Source organism: Mesoplodon mirus (genome assembly GCF_964341445.2).
Source record: "Mesoplodon mirus genome assembly, chromosome: 3".
NCBI lineage: Eukaryota > Metazoa > Chordata > Mammalia > Artiodactyla > Ziphiidae > Mesoplodon > Mesoplodon mirus.
In genome coordinates, this window is record NC_138978.1 from 38,170,024 (window position 1) to 38,194,881 (window position 24,858).

Below are 24,858 nucleotides of genomic sequence, written 5' to 3' on the forward strand. Positions count from 1 at the left end.
CTCAGTGTGGGATCTGTTTGAGATCTGAGGGGGGCAGAAGAGGGACCCCGTGAAGGCTGGGACAGGGCTGGCCACCAGCCAGCAAGGAGCCTGGCAGGGAGGTGGGAGACAGCACCGACCTTCTGGGATCAGCCTGAAGGAAGGCAGACTGTTCAGCCCCTTTAATCCCCTTGCTGGCTGGCTTAGCAGCTCCTGCTGGGGCCTCAGGCACAGGCCCCTGAGCCCCCAGCTCCAAACAGCCTGGGGGCGGGCAGTGGCCTCTGCACATTCCCGGGGTTCAGGCTGCCCCCTCCGAGCGCCCCACCTCCCCTCCTCTCTCCCGTCCCAGCTCAGCCCCCTGCAGCAGGGGAATGTTTAACTCTCCTCGACCTCATTAGCAATCCCCTCACGTTCAGTTCGGCTCGCCAGGCGTGGGTACAGGGGAATGTCACAACCCCGCTCCCGCCAGCCCCCCGGCGCCCCCTCCAACCCCAGCAGCCCACGCACCCTTTGCCGGACTGCACTGGGGGAAGGCAGGGTCCCGCCGCAGACCCTGGCCTCCTTGCACCCCAGACCCAGACCCCCTCCGCAGGGACAGCCCCGCCCGCTCCCTCCCTCGCATTCTTCACGTGGCTATGCAAACGAGAGGGTGCCCGGCGCTGCAGACAATGCTGCCCTGTGCGCCCGCCCGCGCGTGGGCCCTGGTATGGCCCGCGGCCCCGCGGCGGCCAGCTGGGGGAGGGGCCTGCCCTCGAGGGGGCGGTGGGCTCTGCTGGGCGGGCCTGCGGTTCCCGACACTGCTCCCCTTCCCTCCCCACCCCCTTCACCCCGGCCCTCCGTGCTGGGAAGGCCTGAGCCACGTGGATGTGTGCACACGCAGACCTGCTTCCTGGGGCGGCCTGCGCGTCCCCCAAAGCTAGCGGGGCCTGGATCCGTGGTACAGAAGCCAGTCCCGAATTCCGATTCCTCTACCACGGACGGTGAGAGACTGTGCGATGGGGATGAGCAGAGCACACAGCCGGAGCCCAGAGTGGAGACTCTCCGGGGCCGCAGGGAGCTCCATTTCTACGCGTTTAACCGTCTAATCCTCAAGGCAGCCCCCTCACGATGGACGTCCCTTCACGGATAAGGAGCCAAGGTCAGAGAGGTGACCTACCCCAAGCTAGGAAGCCAGGGGCTGGGGGGCTTTCCTATCTGATCTGTCCACCCCACACCCCGCCTTTCTCAGGAGCGCTGGAGGGGCGAGGCTGAGCTGGCTGTGGAGTCTCGTCCCACCTCTAAAGGGGACGTCGGCTTCGCGGAGTCACGAGGGAGCTGCCCAACGTCTGAGGGAGTGTGAGGTGCGCGCATGGGGCGACCGCGCAGCGCAGTGATTCCCAGAGGCCGGGTGTCCCTCTCCCAGCCTTCCGCAGGGCTCTCTCTGTGAGGATACAGGGGTCATTCCGGTCCTGAGGAGCACCTGAGTCAGGTCTCTGAGCCTCGGGATCTTCAAGGCCACACAGAAACAGTGTCAGAGCCACACAGCCCTGGAGACCAGGGACTGCAAGCCCCTCCGTTGACAAATGAGGAGCTGAGAGCCAAAGAGGGGAAGCTAGCCTCTTAGGGTCACACAGCTGCCCCAGGGCCTGCTCACTCCTCCACCCTGGGCACCCCCAGAGCCCTCCCCCACACCGAGAACCTGAGCCACTTTATGGTCCAGAATGAGGCTCACATCTCCCTCAGAAGTGCTCCTCTTTAAAACAAAAAAAAAATTTTTTTTATTGGAGTGTAGTTGATTTACAATGTTGTGTTAGTTTCAGGTGTACAGCAAAGTGAATCTGTTATACAGAAGCTCTTCTGTTTATCCCTTCTGTTATTTGAGGTCTTGAGTCTATTCTACCAAAACATCCGCTCCTGCCCTGATGGCCTTCCCTCACCAATGTTCCAAAGCCCTTTGGTATTCAGATCCCGCTCCTGGAGTAGAGTTCCCTAACCCTGTGTAGCTTCTCCATCAGGACTCCTACCACCCCAGTGTCCCCCTGCAGTCCAGCGACTCCCAGGCACGCGGGGAGAGCAGGAAGGCTCAGGACCCACCCCAGCCTCCGTTAAGAGCTAACTAGAAACCGCCCTGGGGTGTCACGCTTCACTGTTTAAAAGGTGCTTTCACTTACATTATGAGAAGCTTGGGGTTCTAGCTTTACCTCTGCCACTGAAAAGCTGTGTGATGCTAGGCAAGTCCCTTAGCTTCTCTGGCCCTGGTTCCCAAACTGAAAAATAGGGATAATAGCATTCATCTGTCTAGGTCATGAGGGAGTTCACAAGAATCAAGATGGGTGAGAAGTGCTTTTGAAAAACATAATATGCCTGAAGAAATGTGGCTAATGAAAGCTCCGTTCCAAAAAGACTGCCTCCTGGGCAGTCTCCCCCTTGTGCCCTCACCCTGGGTGCGGGCGACTGCTGGTGGCTGATGACCCGCTGCCCCTTCCTGCCTGGCAGTGCCTGGCAGGGCGGGTGCTTTGTAGATAGATCTGTGCTGACTACTGACTGATGCGTGTGAGGATGAACTGTTTCTGTCTCCCGCCCAGTGAAACCCTGGAGCCCCCTCCCTGGTCCTTTCCCACTGCCAGTCAGGAGGGTCCGACTCGGTTGGTTGCCGTCCAGCACATTCTCTGCAGCCACCACCTGAAACATTGGAGGCTCAGGAGGTGGTGCTGGTCAAACTGCCCCCAACTCTGAGTCTGACTTTCCCGTGGAATCCCAGGCTCGGAATGGAGAGGACTTGTCCAGGTGGCACAGCTAGAAAGCAGTGCAGCCAGCAGTGTGGTCACCCCAGTGCCCTGCCTGCCCCGGCAGGGTCAGGTGCTCTGATCTGGGATCTGTAATGCTCTTTGCATATTTCCTTTCACAGCACTTGGTACGTTGTTCGTTTGCCTCCTTCTTGAGGACTGAAAGCATCTCCCAGCCCTACCACTGGCCCCATTTTTGTGTCCCATGCCTAACCCAGGGTGAGGGCATCTCTGCAGCACACGTGGCTGTCCGGTAGTGTCCTCTTCTCTTCCCCAAACAACCCTGAGCACTGGCTCTCTTTGGCACCCCTGCTGAGAGCTCTGCCAGCTGCCTGGGGTGCCAGAGATGGACGTCTTCCACGTCCACATCTCCCTCGAGTTTGCTGAGTTGCCTCCTGTCCCATCTAATGCTCCCATGGCTGCTCTCCCTTCACCTCAAGCAGACTTCCCCAGGGCTGACCTGCTCATGCCTGTGTTTTACAAACGGGCCAAGCAATCACAGCATCTCAGCCCGGACCCCGCCATCACCTCCTGCTGCTGGGAGGACTCACCCACCGTAATTATATTCACTTATCCCAGTTCTGTTGCCCTTGAAAACATTTGGTCTTTCATGAGCTAAACTGAGATAGTCTGCTGTCTGTGTTTAGCATACTTTGAAACTGTGAAGGTCACCTGCCTTGATGTGGAAACTTCTGGAAGACCAGAATCAGGCTGATGGAGTTTTCTGTAATGTTGAGTATCTCCTGTGTGCTAAGCATTGTGCCAGGCTCTCTCTGAGTATTCCCTCATTGACACTCTCAGCCATCGTGGGAGGAAAGGACTGTAATCTCATGTTACTGGTGACGAAACACACTCAGAGGTCACACAACTGGAAGTGGTGGAAGTGAGTCTTGCCCAGCTCAGCACGTGGTGAAGCTCGTGCTCTTGCCATTAACATGGTCCTCTCTCCATACGGCGAGTGGGTCATCCAAACAGGACACGGGATCACCAAAGACTAAAGGAATGGTGACTGTCCCTGTGGGATCGTTCCCATGAGCATACTGTCTCCCAGCTTAAAAAACCACCATTCCTTCACTTCACATCTCCCTCCAGCTCATCCTGCCTCCCACGGAGAGCCAAACTCCTGAGAAGAGCTGTCTATACCCACCAGCACCACTCATTCTCCTCCCCTTCTCACTTGAACTCATTCCAGTCTTTCGTCGACCAGAACATCTCTTGCCAAAGTTCTCCCTGATCCCCATGTCACCAAATCCAAAAGAGGGTTCTCAGTTCTTATCTTGCTCAACCTCTCAGCAGCATTAGACACCGCTGCTCACCCCCTCCTTCCTGAAACACTCTCATCGGCTTCCAGGACGAGGCCTCTTGGTTCCCCTGCTCACGGCTGGTCCTCGTGTCCTCTGTTGGACCCCACTGCCTCCAGAGCCCCAGTTGCCTGCAGCCCGGCCCAGTCTTCTGACTCTTCCTCTGTCTACACTGACCTTAGTCTCCTGGCTCTGAACGCCCCCCAAATGCTGGTGGGGACCCCCAAAGTTCTGGCTCCTACCTCCACCTCTCCCTGAACTCAGAAACCTTTTGTCTCACAGGCTCCTCGAACTTGAGCATAACACATGCAAAACCAGACTCCTGCTTTCCACGCCCCGTAACCATCTCACCTGCAGTCTGCCCCGTCATGGGAAAGGGCGGCTCCACTTCCCCAACTGCTTAGGCTGAATCCTTTTTTTTTTTTTTTTAATTTTTACTTCTGGCCGTGCCCCTTGGCATGTAGGATCTTAGTTCCCCAAGAAGGGATCGAACCTGTGCCGCCTGCAGTGGAAGCACAGAGTCCCAACCACTGGACCGACGGGGAATTTCCCAGGCTGAATCCTTGTTGCTCCTCCTCATACCATCCAACTGATCAGCAACTCCTGTCAGCTCTGCTTTAACGAGATCCAGAACCTGACCTTTTCACTGCCTTCGCTGGCAACACCTGATCCACAACCTCTATCTCCACCCAGGGTCTTTGCAGCAGCCTCCGTTCTGCTCTCCTTGTCTCTGTTCTTGCCCTTGTAGCCCATTCTCCACATACATTCTTCACTGAGGCCTTTCAAATGTAAGTCAGATGCTCTTACCCCCCTGCTCAAAACCCTCCAAGGGCTCCTGTCCCACTGGGTCAAAGTCCAGGTGCTCTCAGTGGCCGACCAGGCCCCAGGGACCCTGACCTCACTGGCTGCTCTGTGTCAGCACATCGGCCTCCTTGCTGTTGCCTTCTCCTCAGGGCCTGATCTGCCTTCTTTTCTACCTCAAAGGATTACACACACACACACATTTATGTTTTTGTTACCTGTCTCCCTTACTAAAATAGAAGCTCTATGAGGGCTGGGACTTGTTTGGTTTGACACCATATTCCCAGCACCAGCACTTAGCTGGTGCTCAATAAATAAATGCTGGTCGATTGAATAAATGGGCTCTCAGGGTGCAGGTTCCCAACTCACGACCCCACTGCATCTCAAGCCCAGGAGGGAGATGGGCCTGTGGCCCGAGGAGCTGAATCTCCAGGTCTGCTCTTACTCTGTCTCCTAGAGGTGTGTGTTGTCCTGCACATGGAGGCCCTGAGGTATAAGGACCCTGAGGCCAGACATCAGAGCAGGATGCATGTGGCCAACACGGGGGCAACATGCCAGAGCACTGCTGACCGCTGCTAGCTTCCAGAGAAGGATTAGTAACAATCCCTGCCATCCACCCAGAGCGTTCCAGTTTACAAAATGCTGTCACATTGGCGTTGCATGTGGGCCCCACAACTGCCCAGAGGCGGGCAGAGCAGCGATTATGGTCCCCGTTATACATATGACAACCCTGAGGTCCCTGAGGTTAAGGGTCTGGCCTGAGACTGCACAGGAAGTGGCCGAGCCGGGTACAGAGCTAGGCGTCTTCACGCCATGCCTGCCACTGCATCCTGCCCAGAGCAATTTTTATCAAGTGAGACCTCTGGGACCGATGGGCATATTTCCACTCTGAACCAACCACCGAGTAAAAAACCACGAATCATTTATTCTTTGGTGGTCTACACAGGCACTTAAATACTGTATTGCTGTCACGTGGCTGCCTGTGCAGGCCCCCGGAGTGGCTCTGGGCCTGCGTCCTGAGCCCTTGGTCAGGCCCGGGGGAGAGGGCCGTCCTGCTATGTCCACTCCAAGAGCGGTAGCACCATGTGGACGGCTATGAGCAGAGTCCCCTCAGCTGGGGGGCAGACCTAAGTTCCCCACCGCCCCTCACCCGAGGCTGGCCAGTCCAGGGCGCAGGACAGAGTTCCCCACGTGGGTCTGGTCACCGTCCACACGTGAGCTGTCAGAGCTCATCCTTGTGACCTGACTCACTGCTGGAGACAGACCCCTGTGCGGGCGTGGGAGGCCCCTCCTGGGCTTCTTGGGGCTGCTCATGGGGGAGGTCCGTCTCCTCTGGGCTAAAGAGCATCTTCACCAGGTCATCCGCCTGCACCCTGTCCTGCAAGGACAAACCCCTGACTGTTCAGAGAGGCCTCTGGACCAGGCACTCACCATCTCTCAGGTGCTACTTCCTGGAGAACAAGAAGGCTCTTCTCCAGTGGCCTCCGAGCTCATCCTAATCCCAGCAGGTCCTACTCTTTGAGCAGAGGCAGCAGAAGTGGTACCCAGCGAGGGACCAAGACCCAGGATCACTCCCCATATTGTCCCCACTGCCCCCCACCTGGAGCCCCATTCCCAAGGAAGGAAGAAGGGCGGGGGACCACGGTGACACAGTGCCGAAGCGAGGAGTCTCTCTGGACTCCCAAGCCCAGTGCTTCTTTCATGTCTAAGCATCGGCAATGGGACTGGGGAAGGTGGAAGCAGAACAAGGGCCCTGCCAGGGACAGGTCACAGCAGCCCAACCGCTCTCACCCGCTCGCTGTGTCGGGCGTCCAAAGTGAACCACAGGGCGATGGCACAGCGCTGCCCTCTGGTGACAGCCTTCACTCCATGTGGGTTTTCCGTGCCCGAAGAGAATCCCACGGCCCTTCCGCACTGGGGCTGCACCTCTGCCTAAAGGGGATGACGAGGGGGGTACACAGGACAGAGACCATAACCTGCCTTCAGAAGATACATGGGGTCATTCAGGTCCAGGAGGGGATGGCTCCTCTGCCTGGCTTCCCAAAGACCAGAGGTAAAGAGAACAGGTGACTAGTCAGAAGCCCCCTGGTTTGGTGAGGGAAGTGCTGGCCACCAGGAAGACCAGCTGGCCATTCTGCCCCCTGCACCTTGAGGTTTTGTCTCCCCTCCCAGGGATGGGGACAAGGGCACACTCACCGTCACGGTCTTGGCATCTAGTTCAGTGAAATAAAAGTTTCCTCCGTCGAAGTCTGCGTTCAGGTAAAGAATGGCACTGGGAAAGGCAGAGAGCACCTCGACACCGACTTCCTCTTCCCGCCCCTCAGACACCCACCGCGCCAGTGCCCTTATCTCCAAGTGCTCCCAACCAGCAGCAGGAGGGGGGGCCTTCTCTGAAGCCTCATGAACACGACTCCTGACCTTCCCGCCTCCCTACCCTCGCCCCTGAGAATCCACCATGCCCTTCCCTGGGGTGCTCCTGTACCAAGTCTACCTTCCCCTGTCCTACTCTCACACTGCACTGTAATGATTCCCGTATTATCTGACTCCCAATCCAGAGGGTCCTGGACGCTGGGAGGAGCTGGTCCCAAACATGCATGTGTTGGGGGAGGGGGCAGGGCACAGGGCCCTGGGGGCCTCAGAGCAGAGCTGGCACCTGTAGTCCCGGAAGGTGTAGGCGGGGGGCTCCTTGATGCACACGAGGGCCTCAGCGTTCAGGATGCAGTTGTCCACGTGGACGGGATGGCTACCGTCCTTCCTCTCGGCTTGTGCCTCTGCGGCCACGGAGATACACGTTAGCACTGGGTCACCTCAGGGGACACTGCAGCTCTCCTGCTGGCATGCGAGGGCAGGGGGGTCACTGCCGACCAGCTTCCCTTCCTCTGGTTGGATCCACGCTCTCCAAGTCTTTAGACACATAGCAGCAAGCCTAACCTTAAACCCTTAACCTCGGTGAGTAAAAACAAGGCCTCACCCAGCCCTTCACTGCCTGCCGGCTCTTCCTGGCTTCCTGGCTTCCCGCTGCCCAGGCCCCAGGGCCCCCACTTGGAGGACGGGACACACACAGTTGCGAGTCTGGCACATTCCTTGGGTGTGCCCAGATTCTGATAGAATTCCAAACTTTCTGAGGGAGAGTAAAGTCCTCTAATCTCTGCTGCCCATCAGTGTCATATCGGCACCAGGGGCCGCTGAAGGCTCTGGCATGACAGACCCGGCTGTGGGTCACGCGTGGTTCCTGGACACTGGCCGTGCCTCACCCCTCCTAGGGAATGCAAAAGGGAACGTGACAGAGGGAGAGAGAACGATGAACAACCTCCAGCCTGCCCTAACTTGTAAAATAAGTAGTTCTCTCAGAAATTTGATATTTAACAATTAGTGGCAGAGAACTTGCAACGCAGATCATGATTCACCTAAGGACACCTGTATGCCCAATACCAGCGTTGAGAACCACTGACTTACAGAATGCAAAATACTCTTGAATGCAGAGCTCCGTAATTTGGCTTCTGAGGACCTCACCAGTCTTACGTGGCTGCCCCGTCCCCCCTTGACCTTACGCTCCAGAAACGGCCACTTTCTTAGCACCCCCAGCTGCTGGCTGCTCGATGCCTCCACTCCTGCTTGTGCTGCTCCCTCCGGCTCCCACGTCCTCCCGCTGCCCCGTCTACTCCACAACTCCTATTCATCCTGCACAGCTCTCATCACCTCCTCTGGGAAGCCCTCCCGACTCCCCGGGGAGACTGACTCGAACTTTCTCTGCTGCACTCATCGCACTGGTTTACGCTGGTTCCCCAGCAGGATGAAAGGGACCATATCCTGCTCTCCTCCGTGTCCTCCGCATCCAGCTGGTGCCTGGGTGGGCGGTGTGTGCTGCACGGGGGTTGAGGGAGGCCCACCTTCGATGGCGGTGCGGCACACCAGGTGGGAGTAGGAGAAGTACAGGGGGCTGTCCAGGCGGAAGTAGGACGCCATGACACGCCGCACCTTGTCCGTCACGTTGTAGTACAGGTGAGCGCTCTGCAGAGGAACCTTCCCTTCCTGTCCCAGCTGCCGAGGAGACCAGTGGTCAGCTAAGCTGCATGCTCCTCTGCGGGCCAACAGAGACCACAGGGGCGCCAGGCCCCGCTCCTCGTGCCCGCCAAGGACCAGTCCCTCTGCTTCCCGTACACGACTCTCTGCCATCGCCCCCTCCCCTCGCCTTCACACTTCTCTTTATGAGTAGCCTGCTCAGAAGTACAGCGGTTCTCCAGAAAGCGCTCTCAAGCTTGGGGTATCAGTCTTGCTTGCTTGCCTCATTGGTATTACACTAATAGCCATGGTTCAAAAGTCAAGCTCACCCAGCATGGTTCATCCTGCCTCCGTGGCAGCTGGAATGCTGACAGGCAGACACTTTTACCTTTCCTACCACCATCTCCAACTCCTCCCCAGAGCCTGCGCGCCCCCCTCCCCCTTCTCCACACTCTAGAACAGAGTACTGACCCTACCTTGAGGGCCTTGAAGACAGTGACGCCATAGAACTTTTCGCTGGGAGTGTGTGGGGAGGTCTGACCCCGGTAGCCATCTCCTAAAGTTGCTGCTGCCTACGAGGCCCCAAAAACAGGTGGAGTTAGCCAGGCAGCTGAGGGCCCAAGAAGAGGTGGTCGACTGCCCGCAGCAAGGGGCAGGCAATCGTTCAGCACCTAAGAGGCACCTAGTCGGGGGAGGCTGGGCCCTTAGGGAGATGGCATGGTCACCGGGTTCCCTCACATTGGTCAGTCTCTGCAGCTCCCGGCACTCATCGTCAGAGATTACACCATCCATCACCACCCGCTGGGAACCGTTCAAGACTTTGGAGGTCATGGTGAGTCTGATACCGTCATAAAGCAGGGGGCCACCTGCAAAGCAATAACACCGGCTAAATCCAGCAGCAGTTGTGTCCAGACACTCTCCATCAGATCTTGCCTTGCTGTAAGGAAGAGAAATTCCAGGTGTTTCCTGTTTACCAGAGAAACCTCCTGTTTGGTCGCTTCCAAAGGTAGGGTGGTCCAGAGGATGGAACTTAGAGCTGAAGGGCAGGAGATCCAAGTCCTGGTCCACAGCTGTTGGCTCCTGGTCTTTCATGCATTGTTGAGGAAACATCATAAAGACATTCCTAAAACATGAGTTCAGGACCAGAAAGAACTGGGTTTGACTCCTGGATCCTCCACGTACTAGCTGTGTGACCTTGGCAAGTTACTTAACCTCCCTGAGCCTTATCTCATCTGTAAAACAGCATCTACCTCGTAAGTTTTGATGTAAAGAACAATAAGACAACTTAAAAGTTTAGCACGATACTTGGCACGTAGTAAATGCTTAAAAGTTTAGCTACCATCATATCATCGTCTATTTAAAATGAGGATCTGCCCAACCCACTTCCCAGGCAACTATGAGAATCAAGAGAAATAACAGGGTGAAAGCTCTCTGAAAACAAAGGAATGCTGGACAAATTCTTTAACATGCTAATCTCATTAAATTAAGCACTTGTTAATTGAAGCAACTGTAGAGTAAAGGCCAGCCTTTCTCTCTTCTATTTCTCCTGGTGTCTCTCTGTGCTGGGGACATACCAGAGACCCAATTCGACTCTATCTATTATTTACTGAGGCCTCGGCGTGTGCCAAGCACTGTGCTAGAAAAAGCAAGGGATTAACACCTGAAGACAGCACCTGTTCCAACAATTACACAAATGACCGACACAAGGCAGACCCTGTGAAAGTACAAAGTGCCCTGGAAGTTCAACAGAAATGGGGGTGGGGATCCCAACTGGCCTGGAGTTTAAGAAAGGCTCTGTAGGGTGGATCTGAGACGCCTCACGGGGAGAGATGATGGAAAGTGTATCGGAGGAGGCATAGGCCTGAACAAAGACTTGTGAGCAGAGAGAGGCCCAAGGACGAAGAGAAGGTATAAATGGGGAATGGTAGAACATACGGTTAAAGGGGCAGGCAGGGAGGACGGCATCAGAGTCCCTGTGTTTGGAAGACTGGTCGAGCCCCCAGGTGGGAAGGGGCAAGGACAGATTGGAGAAGAAAAGACGAGTGCAGAGAGGAGGGGCTGCGGGCCTGATGCACGCCTGAGGCCATGGGACAGGAAAAGGGTTGGGGAGAGAGAAAGAGAGCAGAGTCCTAATTGGCAGGAACCCCCCCCACCGGAGGAATGGAGGGGATGGGCAAGGGGAGACCAAAGGAGACCTGAAGATTTTGAGGCTTGGTAACAGGACAAATGATGGCAGCTGGGAGAAAACAGTTTTGGGGTAAGGAGAGAGGACAAGTTTTCTCCTATAAATACTTACTGAAGCGAACTAAACTAGTGTCGCTGTGACTCAGGAGTCTTACTTCTTAACCAAAGGCCAATTCTCAGTGCCCTTTGCAGGTGGAAGCCCCGTGGGTGAGGGAAGAAGGGCCACGGCGGGGGTGAGCCCTGACCCGTGCCAGCTCGGATCCTGAGGCTGCTCTCTAAGGGGAGCTGCCCAGCTAACATGGGGACCACCAGCCTTGCTGCCTCCATGACAGCCGAGGTGGCCCCACGCTCGTCCTCTCACCTTCCCGGGTCAGCCTGTTCACGTCCAGCGAGTCCTTGGTCTTCTCTTCCACGAGGGTCTCAATCTCCTTCATAAGGTTTCCGATCTCCTGGGAGATGCGGGCAGCTGTTTCCCGTTCTGACCTGTGAGCACAGCCAGTCTGAGGGCTGTATTCCAGGGCCAGGCCAGGCTCCCACCCCAGCTTCCCAGACTGGACCTGCCCACCCCTTGCCAGGAGTTCACATCTGCCTCTGCCTGGGCTCAGGAAGCCTCAAGTGCTTCATCACACTGATCCAATCATGCAGTTTCTTCAAGGCCCTCACTTCTGTTTCTCTTGCAGTCTCTTGGGAATCACCTCTTCTGGAGTCCATGAATCCTAGAAGCAGAGCAGGAAAAAATGAACAGTGTCGGGTGACCTGCTGAATCTTCCAGGTCTCGATGCACATACCAGGGCCTACAGGGAATCCACCTTCTCACCGGCCTCCTTTCAGGAGATAAAGTGCGAGGTCTCTGGAACTGAGTCACCTGTACCTGGCTGCCCAGAATTCCCCGTCTCTCGTCCACGCAGATCTCCTGTTTGGCTCAACCCCCTAACGGCCCTCTCCCCAGAGGCACACGGTGTACAGCTCAGCCCATCCCTTGCATCCCCGCCCCACTCTGGCTCCCTGCACCCTGGCTCACCGGGTCAACAAAGGGAATTCCAAAAACGTCATAAGCGAAGAAGAGCAGCTCTTTCTCCAGCAGGCTTCGCTGGTGGTACTCCTGGGCACTCTGAAAAAACGCAGTGGGAGGGACGCCCTGGCACTCAGCCCTGCCGCTGACTCTAGCCCGCACTCCCCGCCCCTGCGTGCCACACTGCTGCCCCCCGTGCGACCCAAGGCTTCCTCTCCCACTATCACTAGTGTGTCCGTCCCCCCGTTTGGGACAAAAGTCTCACGTCTGTGCTCAAGGGTTCCTCTTGCCTGACACAAGCAGCCCCTCTGAGGGTGGCACGGCCAGGCTTCCCTTATAGGGAAACAGCCCCCCTTCCTTCCCCTGCCGTTAATCTCTGAGACAGAAAACCTGAAGACCCCCAGGAAATACTCTTTAAGGAAGGAAAATTATTCCTTCTTGACTTCTGCAGGAGTTCAACATGCAGGGGAAGAAAAACCTAGGTGCTAGGTGACTCCTGCGTTATTCATTTAATCTTTACAGCCACCTTGGAGGTTGACAATATTATCCTCATTTTACAGACGAAGACACTGAGGTACAGAGGGGATATGCAACTTGTTTGAGGTGACACTATAGGAGATGGTAGAGCAGGGACTTACATCCAAGCCTGGGTCTCTCCAGTCCTAAAGCCCACATGATTGTTCCTATGCCATCTGCCTCCCCTCAGACTTGGAGTGGACGGTATCCCTCCCGGGAGTTGGGCCAGTGCAGGAGCAGCTGGGTCCAGCATCCGGCCATTCCCACACGTGCTCAGTGGCAGGGCTTACCCAGGGCAGGGAAACTAAGTACCTTCTGGGGTCACATCTTTCCCTAGGTGCCCTGCTAGTCTCCCAGCAGCAGAAGAAGGAAGGAAAAGAAAAAGAAGACATCATCAGTTGAAAGAAAAGATGAGGGCAATAAGGAAAACTTTAAAGGCGTCAATGAGGCCTATATCACCTCTTATATTTGCCCAAGAGGAAGATGGAAATTTTCTCCTAAGGAGTTTAAATAACTGGCCTCCCTCACCTAGTACTGGACACCAAGCCAGGTATGTGTCATCTCCTTTAACCCTCTCCAACTGCTCTATGAGCCTGCCAGGGAGCAAGTCCCACTTCTACCATTTACTTATTCAACACTAATTTACTGAGTATCAGCTATGTGTCAGAACTGTGCCGGCACTGGAATGAAGCAGGGAAACAGAGATTCCAGTCACCATGGGCAGCCATAGGCTGTTGTGCAAGTTAACTCATTTCCTGGAGCCTAAATGTCCTCATCTCGAAAATGGCAAGAATAGCGCCCACCTCACAGGTGCCTGTGATGATTTAAATGCAATGATGGGTATAAGCCACCTAGCTCAGTGCTTGGCCTGGGACAGGGCTCAACAGATGTTAGTTACCTTCTTTCCAGAAGGGTAGTTCTAGTTAGAAACGGTAGACTGACCACTTATTTTCCCTTTCTGCCCCAGACTCACTCATATGACTATAAAGGGTCAGGGGGAGGGGTCTTAACCAAGCAAAGAGACTAGGAGAGGCACCATCTCAAATCCAGACGGTCACCATCTAGCGGCCCAAGAGGACAGCGACAAGGTAACCAGTCTCCATATGGGAGGGGGTGGCAAGAGGAGGGTTATTAGAGACTCTCAGGATTGTGGATCCAAGAAGGAAGAGCCCTGTTTTTTAACTTCAGGGTAGGTTGATGACCCCACCTCACTGGGTTGTTATGAGAATCAAATGAAAGAAAAGCTATGAAAAATTTTTGAAAACTATAAAATGTCACGCACATTTGAAGGGGGCTTATTTTCCACAGTAAGCGCCACACAACCAGAATGGGAGGTCTGTTACTGCCGCATCATCTACCTGCTTCTCCCAGTGAACAGAGGAAAAATGAGCCACCCTGGGCTGGAGTGCAGGCAGGGCAGGAGGCTGTGAGGACGGAATCCTGTCACCCGTGTGCCCCGCGGCCAGCGCCGTGCATGTGTCTCCCAGGCTGGGAATGTGGTGCCTAATTAGACACGGAGAGGAGGGAGGCATGAACCCCCTGCCTCACCGCCAGTCCCACCTCTCCCCTCCACCTGGTCAGCTCCCCTCCTCCAGCCCCCCCCCCACCACCACCGCCGCCTCACTCAGGCCTCGGCGGCTCTCTCTGCACCGTGACGGCCTCCGGCACTTCCCATTCTGAGCCCTGCCCCATCACATCTCGTCAGGCTGCTTCAAACCCTTTGAGGGCTCACCACTGCCTGCCTCACACAGTAGGGTCCAAGGTCCTGGAGAGGCACTCAAGACCCCTCAAAACTCTGACCCTCCCGGGCCTCATTGCCTGCAATTCCCCAGCAGCATCTTCCATTCACATGGGACTGTTGTCCAGGTGGTTTGCATATGCTGTTCTCCATCTAAAAGGCCCTTCTCTGACTCGTTCACCTACTGAACGCTTTTAAAACCAATTGTCAACACCACTGCCTCTTGTGAAGCCTTCCCGGACCCACCCGTTGCTTACTTTTCCTCCGTGCTCCCACTCTAGCTCACTGACCCCTCTACTATGATATTCACCGCAGCATTTCACAAATCTTGGATTGTACACCTTTCCAAGGCGGTTTTCGATGGCATTCAAAAAGACATGAAAGTAGTACAAATGTAGCTAAAAGAAACCCCCAGAGTATCGATAGACATAAATAGAAATGTTCAGTCCTCCCCCGCCCAGCCCCTGACCCACAGGCCCAGGCCTGGGGTCGGGGGGTGGTTAATCCCGATGGACAGTTTCTTACCAATCTGTGCAGAAAGTTAAAAAACTTAAAAATATATATATGTATTACCAAAAAATGTAAATAGAATACCACTACAGTTCTATGTCTTCTTTTTCTTTACCTAAAATTACATCATGGAGACAATTTCATATTGGTGCGTAGGAATCTACTCAAGCAACATAATGGTTATCTTGTACGTCACTGAATGAACGTGCCAATTTTATTTAACCAGTTCCCCAAATTGATAGCATTGAGCTTGTTTCCAGTTTTTTGCTTTTAGCGGTGGACTTCTGATGCACATCTGTGCACATTTACCTTTGCACGCTTGTGTAGTACAGCCAAGGGTGAATCCCCGGCAGTCAGATCGCTGGGTAAATGAACAGTACAGTTTGCAGCCCTACCAACAGCCCAGGGGTGTGCCTGCTTTCTCACCCTCTACATGTGTCCAATAGACTTGTTGCATACACAACTGAGGGGCCTCTAGAGTAACTGTAGCTATCTATCTTTGACAAAAGGAAAAACTGATCCAAAGTTACAGCTATTTTTACAGACTGTAAGATTGGGTTTTGGAGAGGCCAGCAGGACACAAGTGATTGAGGGCCACAGTGACAAGCCACCCCCTCTCAGGAGGTGGCTGAAGTTAGAGGTAAGAAAACCCGCCACCTGCTACTTGTGTACCATCAGCAAGACCCCTGTGATGCTACCTGTCCACACAACACTTTGTACAGCATCTGTCGGCTCACTATCTCATTTGACCCTCACACTCGTCCTGTGTTGAAGACAGAGCAAGAACCATAATCCTATTTTACAGGAGGAGAAAATGACTCAGAAGGGCAGTGCAGCATGACTAAGATTCCACATGATGTGTCAAAAATCACATAGCTAGTAAGTGGAGGAGCCAGGACTTGAGTCCAGATTAGTGACTTCAAATCCACCTCATTGTTCTGGGCTCAAGAAGGAGAGGATCTAGGGCCTGTGCAAGGCATATGTACAAATATCGAGGTTTGCAGTATTGAACTTCATTAAGTTAAAAACAGAGAACTTTTCATGTTTTTAATACAAAAATGATACCCATTCACTGCAGGGAATTTAGAAAATATAAAGGAGCAAAACACAAAAATCACCCATAATTCCAGAAATAGCCATTGTTAAATGAACAAGCACAAAGTGCAGTCCCCCCGGCAGTGCAGGTGTGGGCCTGCTTTCACTTCAGTGCCTTTCGTTTTAGTCTTTCTATTACATAGATTTTTTTCCTTGTTTTGGAGTGAGATGGGTATAATGCTGAAATAGGGAGAGATAGAACAATGTCAGAAAGGAGCGGGGGCGGGGAAGAAAACAGAGGCAGAAAAGAGGTGAGTGAAAAAAAATGTAGCAGGAAGGAGAAAATGATAAATCTTGGCCAAGTCAAGTCTCAAAGTGGAGGTGCTGAAAAAGGGAAAGAACATGGCTGCTTCGCAGTTCTGCTTTTCCCTGCCGACTCGGAGAACAGACTTCTGGGCCCAGATTGTGCTAATTAAGGTTCTGGCTTATTCTTCGCTTTCTGTGCACTCACACCCACCCAGGCAACCTGCCCCCCCTCCCCTCACTGCCCGAGCAGCCCCGGCTCCTTCTCCTCTACCCCACTCTCTGCTTTCTGGTCTGGGTTCAGCCGGCAGCCGCCCAAAGTAATGCAAGTCTCTCACCTCACGGGGGCCGATGGATCTGGCTTGTTCTTCTCCAAGCATGGCTGTGTAGTAGGCCAGATTCTGGCTCATCACCTCATCATTGGGGAAGAAGAGGAGAAAGGTCTTGGCACATTCAATGGCCTGTGTGTAATTCCCAACTGCAAAGGGGAAAAAATGGCTGAGAAGAAAGCGTCGAATCCTGGGTACCATGAACCGCCTAGTGTTCAGTCACAGCACAGCTCAAGGCAATGATGACATGGCAAGGTGGCACCAGCTACATAACACGACTGCCTGATTTGGCAGGAGAAATTACAGAATAAATTATAGAATATACGATTGATTTTTAAGGTGCTCCGTGTCTGCAAGCCATTCAAACATTGGCCCTAATATTCCCAATCATTAGACCAATTTCAGGAATATTCCCGTCTTCCTACCTTTTTTTCCCTATGGATTTTCAGAAGAGAAAGGAAGATTACAATAGCAGATTGTCTCTTTGGCAGAGTTCTTGTTGATATGTGTTGGTCTCCTCAACCATAAAAGTGTATATTCTTGAATATGCTGTAATGCTTAGCACACAGTGGGGACTCAGTAAAGACCCGCTGACTTGTTGCTTTTCTGGATATTGACAGCCCCCGCACCCCACCCCAGAGCATCAGTGCTACGTGAGGGAGAAGGGCGGGGAAATGCCCTGTGAGCTGGTTTAAATGGAAGCACACCCTTGCCTTTACTATAACTTAACTCAGGTGCAAAATGAGATTATAAATGTTATAGAGGGGACCAGAGGGTGAGGTCCTAGAGTCTCCCTCCCCCAGTTTTTCAGGCTGCTGGTACTGCTTCTTGGAAGGTGGCTTGTAACAAGGTATTCAGGGATCACCTGGCATGGTGCCTGCCAGAGCCGAAGAGAGAAACCATACAGCCTGAAGAAGCACAGTGGCCATAATCCCTGCCTTCCTTGCTTTTGGCTTAGTGAAAAGCAGCTGAGAAAGAGAAGGGAAGCCTTACTGTTATAGTAGGCAAACTGCAGATAATTATAATGTGATGGGAGGAAGTCTTCAAAGGGCTTCTCTCGACTTGGGTGGGAAGCAAGCTCCGTGACACAGTTCTGCTTACAGCTGAGGACCTGGACGTAATGGTCTGAAAGGAATCGAGGAGGGGGAAGAACCATAAGGTCAATTTCCAGGATTCAAATGCTGCTTAAGATGAACAAATTCAAGTGGAAGCAATTTTCAGTCAGATTCCCAGATTTAAGAGATTCAGGAATGAGGCTGAAGATGCTACGTCTGCAGAATCACGTTGTTGCCCTCAGAACCCAGAGGCCTGGCCGAGAGCTGGGTTTGGGACCCGCACCTGTGATGGCCTGGAAGAGGTCAGCGTTGTACTCCAGGTAGTTGTAGCCGTCGTAGTCATAGGGCCCTTCACAGAGGGCACGGCACTCCTCGTCTGCCACGAAGTACTCCCGCAGCGCGGTCTCCAGGTGGGGCACGGCTTCCTGCAGCTGCTCCTCAGAGTAGAGGCGCACTCCCAGCCGAAACTCGTGCTACTGGGAGGAAGGGGTACTCAGATGCAGGGCAGACTGTGGAGAGCCCTCCCTCCTTGCCCACGGCCACCTCCACGGGCATCCCCATAGCCCTCTCAGGTTACGGATGGAAAGGGTGGCTGCTACACAAAGAAAGCCTGCTGGAAACGGTCTTTACTTAGTCTTTACATCTGACTTTCTTTTGAAATTTGAAAACATTTAACTCAATCTACTTGAAAGATATATGGGAATTCACTGTCATTTTCTTGCACTTTTTTTGTAGGGCTGAAAGTTTTCAAAATAAAAATTTAATTAAAAAAAGTAACTCAGCTATCAGAATGTGGTTTGAGGTGATGAAAGCAATCTTTCTAGCAGTAAGGACTGATTTGGGCTGCTGCAGCTGATTACAGACTTTGCTTCTGCTCTCTGTGGGACATGGCTCCCTTCTTGCGGACAATAACCATTTTCATTTGTCACAGAATCACTAAAAAAGAAAAAAAAAGAAAAAAACCCAAACTGTGTAGAGTTGTATAATGTACTAGATGTACACAGTTTACTTTTAAAAGTCATTTTGACGTTGTTTCTAATATGCCTATTTCTAAACTACAACATATGCCCTTTATGAAGATGCTATATTGGGACTTCCCTGGTGGTCCAGTGGCTAAGGCTCTGTGCTCCCAATGCAGGGGGCCCAGGTTCAATCCCTGGTCAGGGAACTAGATCCCACCTGTGGCAACTAAAGATCTCGTGTGCTGCAACGAAGATTCCCCGCAGGCCATAACTAAGACCCGGCACAGCCAAATAAATAAATATTTTTTAAAAATGCTATGTCATCATAGACAATACGTCTTATGGGACACAGACTTTTCCTGCTAAATAAATAGAATAAGAACATTGAGGAATACTGTACCACTCACTGTAGTGAAAAGCAAAAACCTACGTGACCAAAAAAATTTGACAAGTAAATGAATACGATGTGTGCATAAGACGGATTGTCTTGCAGCCACTAAAAATTGTGTTTTCAAAGAAAATTTGAAGACATGAGAAAAGACGCATCAGCATCATATGTTAGTTCAAAAGGGATGATGAAAAATACATACACAATATGATGCCAAATTAGGTTTAAAAATTAGAAATACTGAAGACTTAAAAAATAGGCCAAAATATCAACTACTGGTTTTCTGAAGGTGGCACTATTATAGATGATTACTTTCTGTTTTTTACGTATTTGCATTTTTCTAATGTTGTACAATGAACATACATTACTTCTGTAATCAGAAAGCAACCCTAGTGAATGTCACTACAATAAAAAGAAAGAGCGATAGCATTTTTTGTTTGTTTTTTGTTTTCACCATATGGGGTTTGGCCTCAAGATCCTTGAAGTCGGCTTCCTTCACCCCAGACATGGTTTGGTAATAGTCCAGGTTCTGGCGCATCTCCATGTGCTCAGGATTGCCCACGAAGAATGTATGAGCTGCTGCTACGGCTTTCTCCAACTTGTTTATCTAAGGGTGAAGAACAAGAACATGGTTGTCACATCCAAACCTTGATGGTTTGTGTCCAAATGTGCAGTTCACAGTAAACAGGAAATCCCCGCCTTCCTGAGCCTTCCACTCAGTGTGCCTCAGCCCCTGCCAAGCCCAGAAAACACACCTATTGCAGGAACTACATACCAGAGATTAGAAGCACGGGGCCCTGGGCAGGTTTTCAGCTATTTCCCAAATCAGCATTAGGGATTCCTCAAATTACAGGAGGCAATGCTTCAGAAGTGTAAACATTCTATTCTAAAACAAAGGTGGTATTGTAGGGGGAATGCTATGGAAGACTGACTGCCTAAGTAATATACTCTCGAGATTCGGATGTGGCAACTAAGCTGAAGAAAGTCTAAGGAGTCAAGGATTAAGGGGTAGGGGAGAAACAGCAGTTAACAATTAGCCCATGCCGAAGAAGTTGCCTAGGGGGAAAATAATAAATAATTAAATAAATATAAATATAAATATATATATATAATGTGTATATATATATATTTTTTTCTCCCTGCGTATGTGTTTTTGACACATTCAGGGAAAGGGTGGGTGGCTGAAAAGCCTTAAGATCCTATACAAAATCCAGACATGGCATCTTCTGACATTTCAAAGCCCAGGGCTCATGAGGTTAAAACAAGTGGCTATACAGAAATCTGAGGGGGGGAAATGTGCTACAGGTCACAATCATGCCCATAGCAATGGACTCCAGCATATCAAAATTATACAGCTTCATGTGCAGAATCCAAAATAAATCACTAGGTGGGTCCACGCGGGTCTCCAAGCCGCCTGCCTGGCAGCGGAGGGGTCACGGCGTGAGGCCACCGCCACAATCGCCGTGAGGTTGGAGTGCTGGGCTGCAATGTGGCCTACTGCCGGCAGGAAGTGAAGGATCGAATCATATTTGTGACCAAAGAAGACCATGAAACTCCAAGCAACGCGGAGCTGGTGGCCGACAACCCCAATGACCCGTAAGAGGAGCATTGACGGATCCTGCCCAACGGAGACCTCAGCTGGAACTGCCTGTGCCTTGGGGGCACGGCCAGCGGCCCGTGTGGGGAACAGTTCAAGGCGGCCTTTTCCTGCTTCCACTGCAGCACAGAGGATGTCAAGGGGTCGGACTGTGTAGACCAGTTCCAGGCCATGCAGGAGTGCATGCAGAAGTACCCGTACCTCTATCCCCAGGAGGAGGATGAGAAGGAGAAGCCAGCAGATCGATTAGAGGAATCGGCTGCTTCTGAGGTCGCTGCGACCAAAGAACGGAAGGGGTCCAGCTAAGAAGGCCTGGGGCGCTGGGCTCCAGTCTCCTTCAGAGCGTATGAACCTCTCCAAGGAAGTGTCTCTCCCTCTGTTGTTCTGTGCGTGTAATGTACAAAATAACGTATTGTGCTGATCAGGGGTCTTGGCCCCTTGACATATACACTGAAAAATGGGTTGTATGTATGTGTATCTCACATGAACCTAACAGTGAATGTAGCTGCCACTTCTGAATTCTCTTCTCAGATTGTCCTGAATTTTGCCACTTTGAAATAACATGCTGAATAATCTCAGCAACCAAAAATCATTATCTGAGAGCGAGCTGATTTATTCTGATTCATTGTATCCCTTTTAGTAGATTTTATACCCAGTTGGAAAGTGAAATAGAAACAAAACATCTTCCTTTAAAAGTGCTGGAGTGGGGCCGTTCCTTGTAGAAGGGGCAAGATGATCAGCCCTTGAGTATTTGATGAAGCACTATGCTTCATTTCTGATATATTTTGGTTTCCAGTTTGCATTGAGCTCCAGGTTTTCTACATTTGGGAAACAGAGCTTTGGACCCTCTGAGTGACTCCCTTTGTAAGTGAAGAGAAAGGCTGTTGTTTTCTGTTCTTGTTATTCCAAAAGCCCTGGCTTGGGGTCTGTGTTCACACTGGCTCTGTCTCAGCCTGTTCAGATGCAATGTTCTTGAGAGGTGGGGACCTCATCATTACCAAAGTAGCACCCGAGAGAGGAAACGGTGTCAACTAAAAGGAAAACATGATTTTTACCTGAAAAAAAAAATCACTGATGATCTAATGATTAATTACATGGGTGTGGTGTCAGACTGGTGACAAAGGTAGGTTTAATTATTCACTTGTTGGGGCTTTAGGCAAGTTAAAGTTTACTCTCTAAACTCAGTTCTCTAATCGGTTATCTGGAGATAGTACTCACTACCTCACAGGATTGCTGGGAAAGTTAACTGAGATGATATATATCCAGCTTCTAACACACGGTTCTGGGCACATATTAAGTGCTTAATAAATGTTAGCTTGGGCTTCCCTGGTGGTGCAGTGGTTGAGAATCTGCCTGCCAATGCAGGGGACACGGGTTTGAGCCCTGGTCTGGGAAGATCCCACATGCCACGGAGCAACTAGGCCCGTGAGCCACAATTACTGAGCCTGTGCACCTGGAGCTTGTGCTCCGCAACAAGAGAGGCCGCAACAGTGAGAGGCCCGCACACCGCGATGAAGAGTGGTCCCCGCTCGCCCCAACTAGAGAAAGCCCTCGTACAGAAACGAAGACCCAACACAGCCAAAAAAATAAAAAAATAAATAGCGTTCCCTTTTTAAACAAATAAATAAATAAATGTTAGCTCAATAAATGTAAATCCTAGCACATTAGCAATATGCTAAGAAAAATATTTTTTCTTTTCTGATCATCAGTACTAGTAAATGCACACTAAACAAGAAGTCAGCCCTGGCTGTGGCCCCCAAACAGCTAGGTGACCCACGGTCAACAATCCCCATCTCTGTACCTCAGCTGCCTTAATTATAAAATTAGAAATTCTCTCAAGTCTGTCCCTTTTATGGATTGATTCTCTCTCCCATATCTTTCAGCACTGCTCTCGCCGTTCTCCATCTCCACACCCCTCAACCCACCCCCAGCCCTTCTTTACCCTCTAAGCACGATGCACCTCATTTCTTTTTCTTATGTGGACAACTGAAGTCATCTCCTAATGGTTCACCCTGCCACGACTTTCTCTTATGTGGACAACTGAAGTCATCTCCTAATGGTTCACCCTGCCACCACTTTCTCCTTCTCCCAAGGCCTACGTCACATGGCTTCCAGAATTAGCATTCTACAGCCCAGTTCTGATGATGGCTCCTTGAAGCCTGCAGAATTCTCTTCCCAGTCTGGCCCCACTCTATTGTGAATGGTCATCCTTCCTCTCCTCTAACAATATTTGAGATCAGCTTCAAATGTCACCTCTTCTTTCAAGTCTAACTTCTCTGACACAAAGCTAGATTCCTCCTCCTTTGTGTTCCCACAGCTGGATGTACATACCCTTTCAGTAGCCCTTACTACTAAAGTGACTCTTAACAGCAAAGCAAGGTAACACAAAAAAATATAAAGTCAAGCATTTTAATTACCTGTACAAGAACTGGGTTGTAGTAAGTATTCAATAAATGTCAAAGAATTTTAAAAAGTGCTGTTAAGTGACATGACCAAAGACATAGCCCAGTTATTTTGGTTTCAAGTCCAGCACTCTTCTGGGAAACTGGGAGGAATGGACCAGAACTGTGTAAGCATAATGCTTGTGGAAAGGTGGAAATTTGAGGTCCCCAAGATTTTCTAAGTCTCTCTTTAGGTTGAATTGAAGGTCTGTTAAACTATGGATATAACAGATACCCGGCACAGCTCCTTCTTCCTTTTTAAAAAAATTAATTAATTAATTGATTATTTAATTTTTGGCTGCATTGGGTCTTCATTGCTGCCCACGGGCTTTCTCTAGTTGCAGCTAGCGGGGGCTACTGTTCGTTGCAGTACGCAGGCTTCTCATTGCAGTGGCTTCTCTTGTTGCGGAGCACGGGCTCTAGGCACGCGGGCTTCAGTAGTTGTGGCATGCAGGCTCAGTAGTTGTGGTGCACGGGCTTAGTTGCTCCGCGGCATGTGGGATCTGCCCGGACCAGGAAACGAACCCATGTCCCCTGCATTGGCAGGCAGATTCTTAACCACTGCACCACCAGGGAAGTCCCTCCTTCTTCCTTTTTTCCCCAACAAAATGGGCTAATAACAGCACTTACTTTACAGGATATCGCCAGGATCTGGGCAAATGAATTAATAAACGCAAAGTACTTAATAGTGCCTGAAAGTATGTGTTGGCTCTCATTATCATAAATCAGAAGCACTCCAAATCTATGTATACACTTGGACTTAAGGCACTCTGGAATTCCTAAAAGTACTCATTTTCTTTGGAAACCTGACCGACCAGCCAGAGGGTCCCTTACAGGGAGGGGCCAGACAGCCTCTACTGGCGACGTGGCAACCTCATGTCCTGAAAGAAAGCTGCTGCACTAGGGCAGCAGGAAAAGCATCACTGAAAAGCGAACCGGAAGGAAGATACTATAGAAAGGTCTTAGCTTCTCACTCGGTAACTTACAACAAAATTAGGATCAGAGACCCAAGCTGCCGCTGTAGTTCCCTCTAAGAGGCCTCTCGGGGAACACAAGACCAAGTTTTGCTTGGTCTGTGCCTTAACCCCGGCTGGATCTTTGGGGTAACCATCTGCCTATGCGAACAGGCGAGGATGGTCTCCCGGCAGGGTCTCTGCTCTCCCTAGATCCGGGAAGAGCTCCCTGGCCAAGACGCCACTTTCCCTCTCCGTGAGCACTTCCTTGGCCCCCCAGGTTCCCCCGGGCCAACCACACCCAGAAGGACCCCGGCCGCCCCGGGGCCCAGGCAGATCTGCACCTTGAAGTAGGCGACCTGTAGGTAGTTGTAGGGGCTCCGCTTGCTGAACTCTAATTCCAGCTCCTCGCTGAGCGAGTGGGTGGCCGACGGCCCGAGACAGCGGCGCAGGCAAGCGGCGCGGCGCAGCAAGCCCCCGAAGAAGCGTAGGTCGTGCAGGGCGGCGGCGCCCGAGGCCTGCGCCAGGCTGGGGGGCGAGTCCGGGTCCAGCTCCCATGGGAGGTCGGCGGCACACCGGGTGCGGCAGCGCAGGCGAAGGGCGCGCAGGGCGGCCCGCGAACGCAACGCCCGCTCCATGCTCAGAACCACCCCGGCCCAGTCACCGCGAGCATAGGCCGCGGTCCCCTCCGCGAAGAGCAGATCAGGCGCCGTCATGTCCCATTCCGCCTCGGACTCCGCCTCGGCCCGGCAGGCAGCGGTGGCGACCACCAGCAATGTGGTCAGCAGCCTCAACGAGCGCGCCGCCATGGCCGCTCAGACCTAACGGGACCGCTGGTCACCGGCCAGGGAGGCCAGGGAGGCCCGAGTCCCACCCCCGGGAATCCCCGCCCCGGAGTGAAGCCCCGCCCCGAGTGAAGCCCCGCCTCCTAAGCCCGGCAGCACACGCCCAGGAGGCTGCACCGCCTCTTTGGCCTTCCCCCAGCCT

The 24,858-nt window shown here is 52.2% G+C and overlaps 1 protein-coding gene across 1 annotated transcript; it reads right to left on the bottom strand.

Annotated features, from left to right (window-relative positions):
• Positions 1-5,751: 5,751 nt before the first annotated feature.
• On the bottom strand, positions 5,752-24,735 carry P3H1 (prolyl 3-hydroxylase 1). The gene is made up of 15 exons (XM_082614564.1): positions 24,216-24,735; positions 19,335-19,487; positions 17,814-18,003; positions 17,469-17,600; positions 16,485-16,624; positions 12,054-12,143; positions 11,696-11,748; positions 11,394-11,515; positions 9,587-9,714; positions 9,325-9,420; positions 8,737-8,887; positions 7,500-7,617; positions 7,043-7,118; positions 6,638-6,778; positions 5,752-6,224 (listed from the first exon to the last, which is right to left on the bottom strand). Exons 1-15 carry the CDS (start codon positions 24,678-24,680, stop codon positions 6,069-6,071), a joined length of 2,211 nt encoding a protein of 736 aa, XP_082470690.1. The 5' UTR covers positions 24,681-24,735; the 3' UTR covers positions 5,752-6,068.
• Between the last annotated feature and the right edge of the window lie 123 nt (positions 24,736-24,858).

Coding starts and splice junctions, on each gene's coding strand:
- P3H1 (XM_082614564.1), bottom strand. CDS start 24,680: ATGGCGGCGCGCTCGTTGAGGCTGCTGACCACATTGCTGGTGGTCGCC. Junction 11,749..12,053: donor GAATTCCCTTTGTTGACCCG/GTGAGCCAGGGT, acceptor CTCTGCTTCTAG/GATTCATGGACTCCAGAAGA. Junction 8,888..9,324: donor CTGTCTTCAAGGCCCTCAAG/GTAGGGTCAGTA, acceptor TCTCCTCGGCAG/CTGGGACAGGAAGGGAAGGT.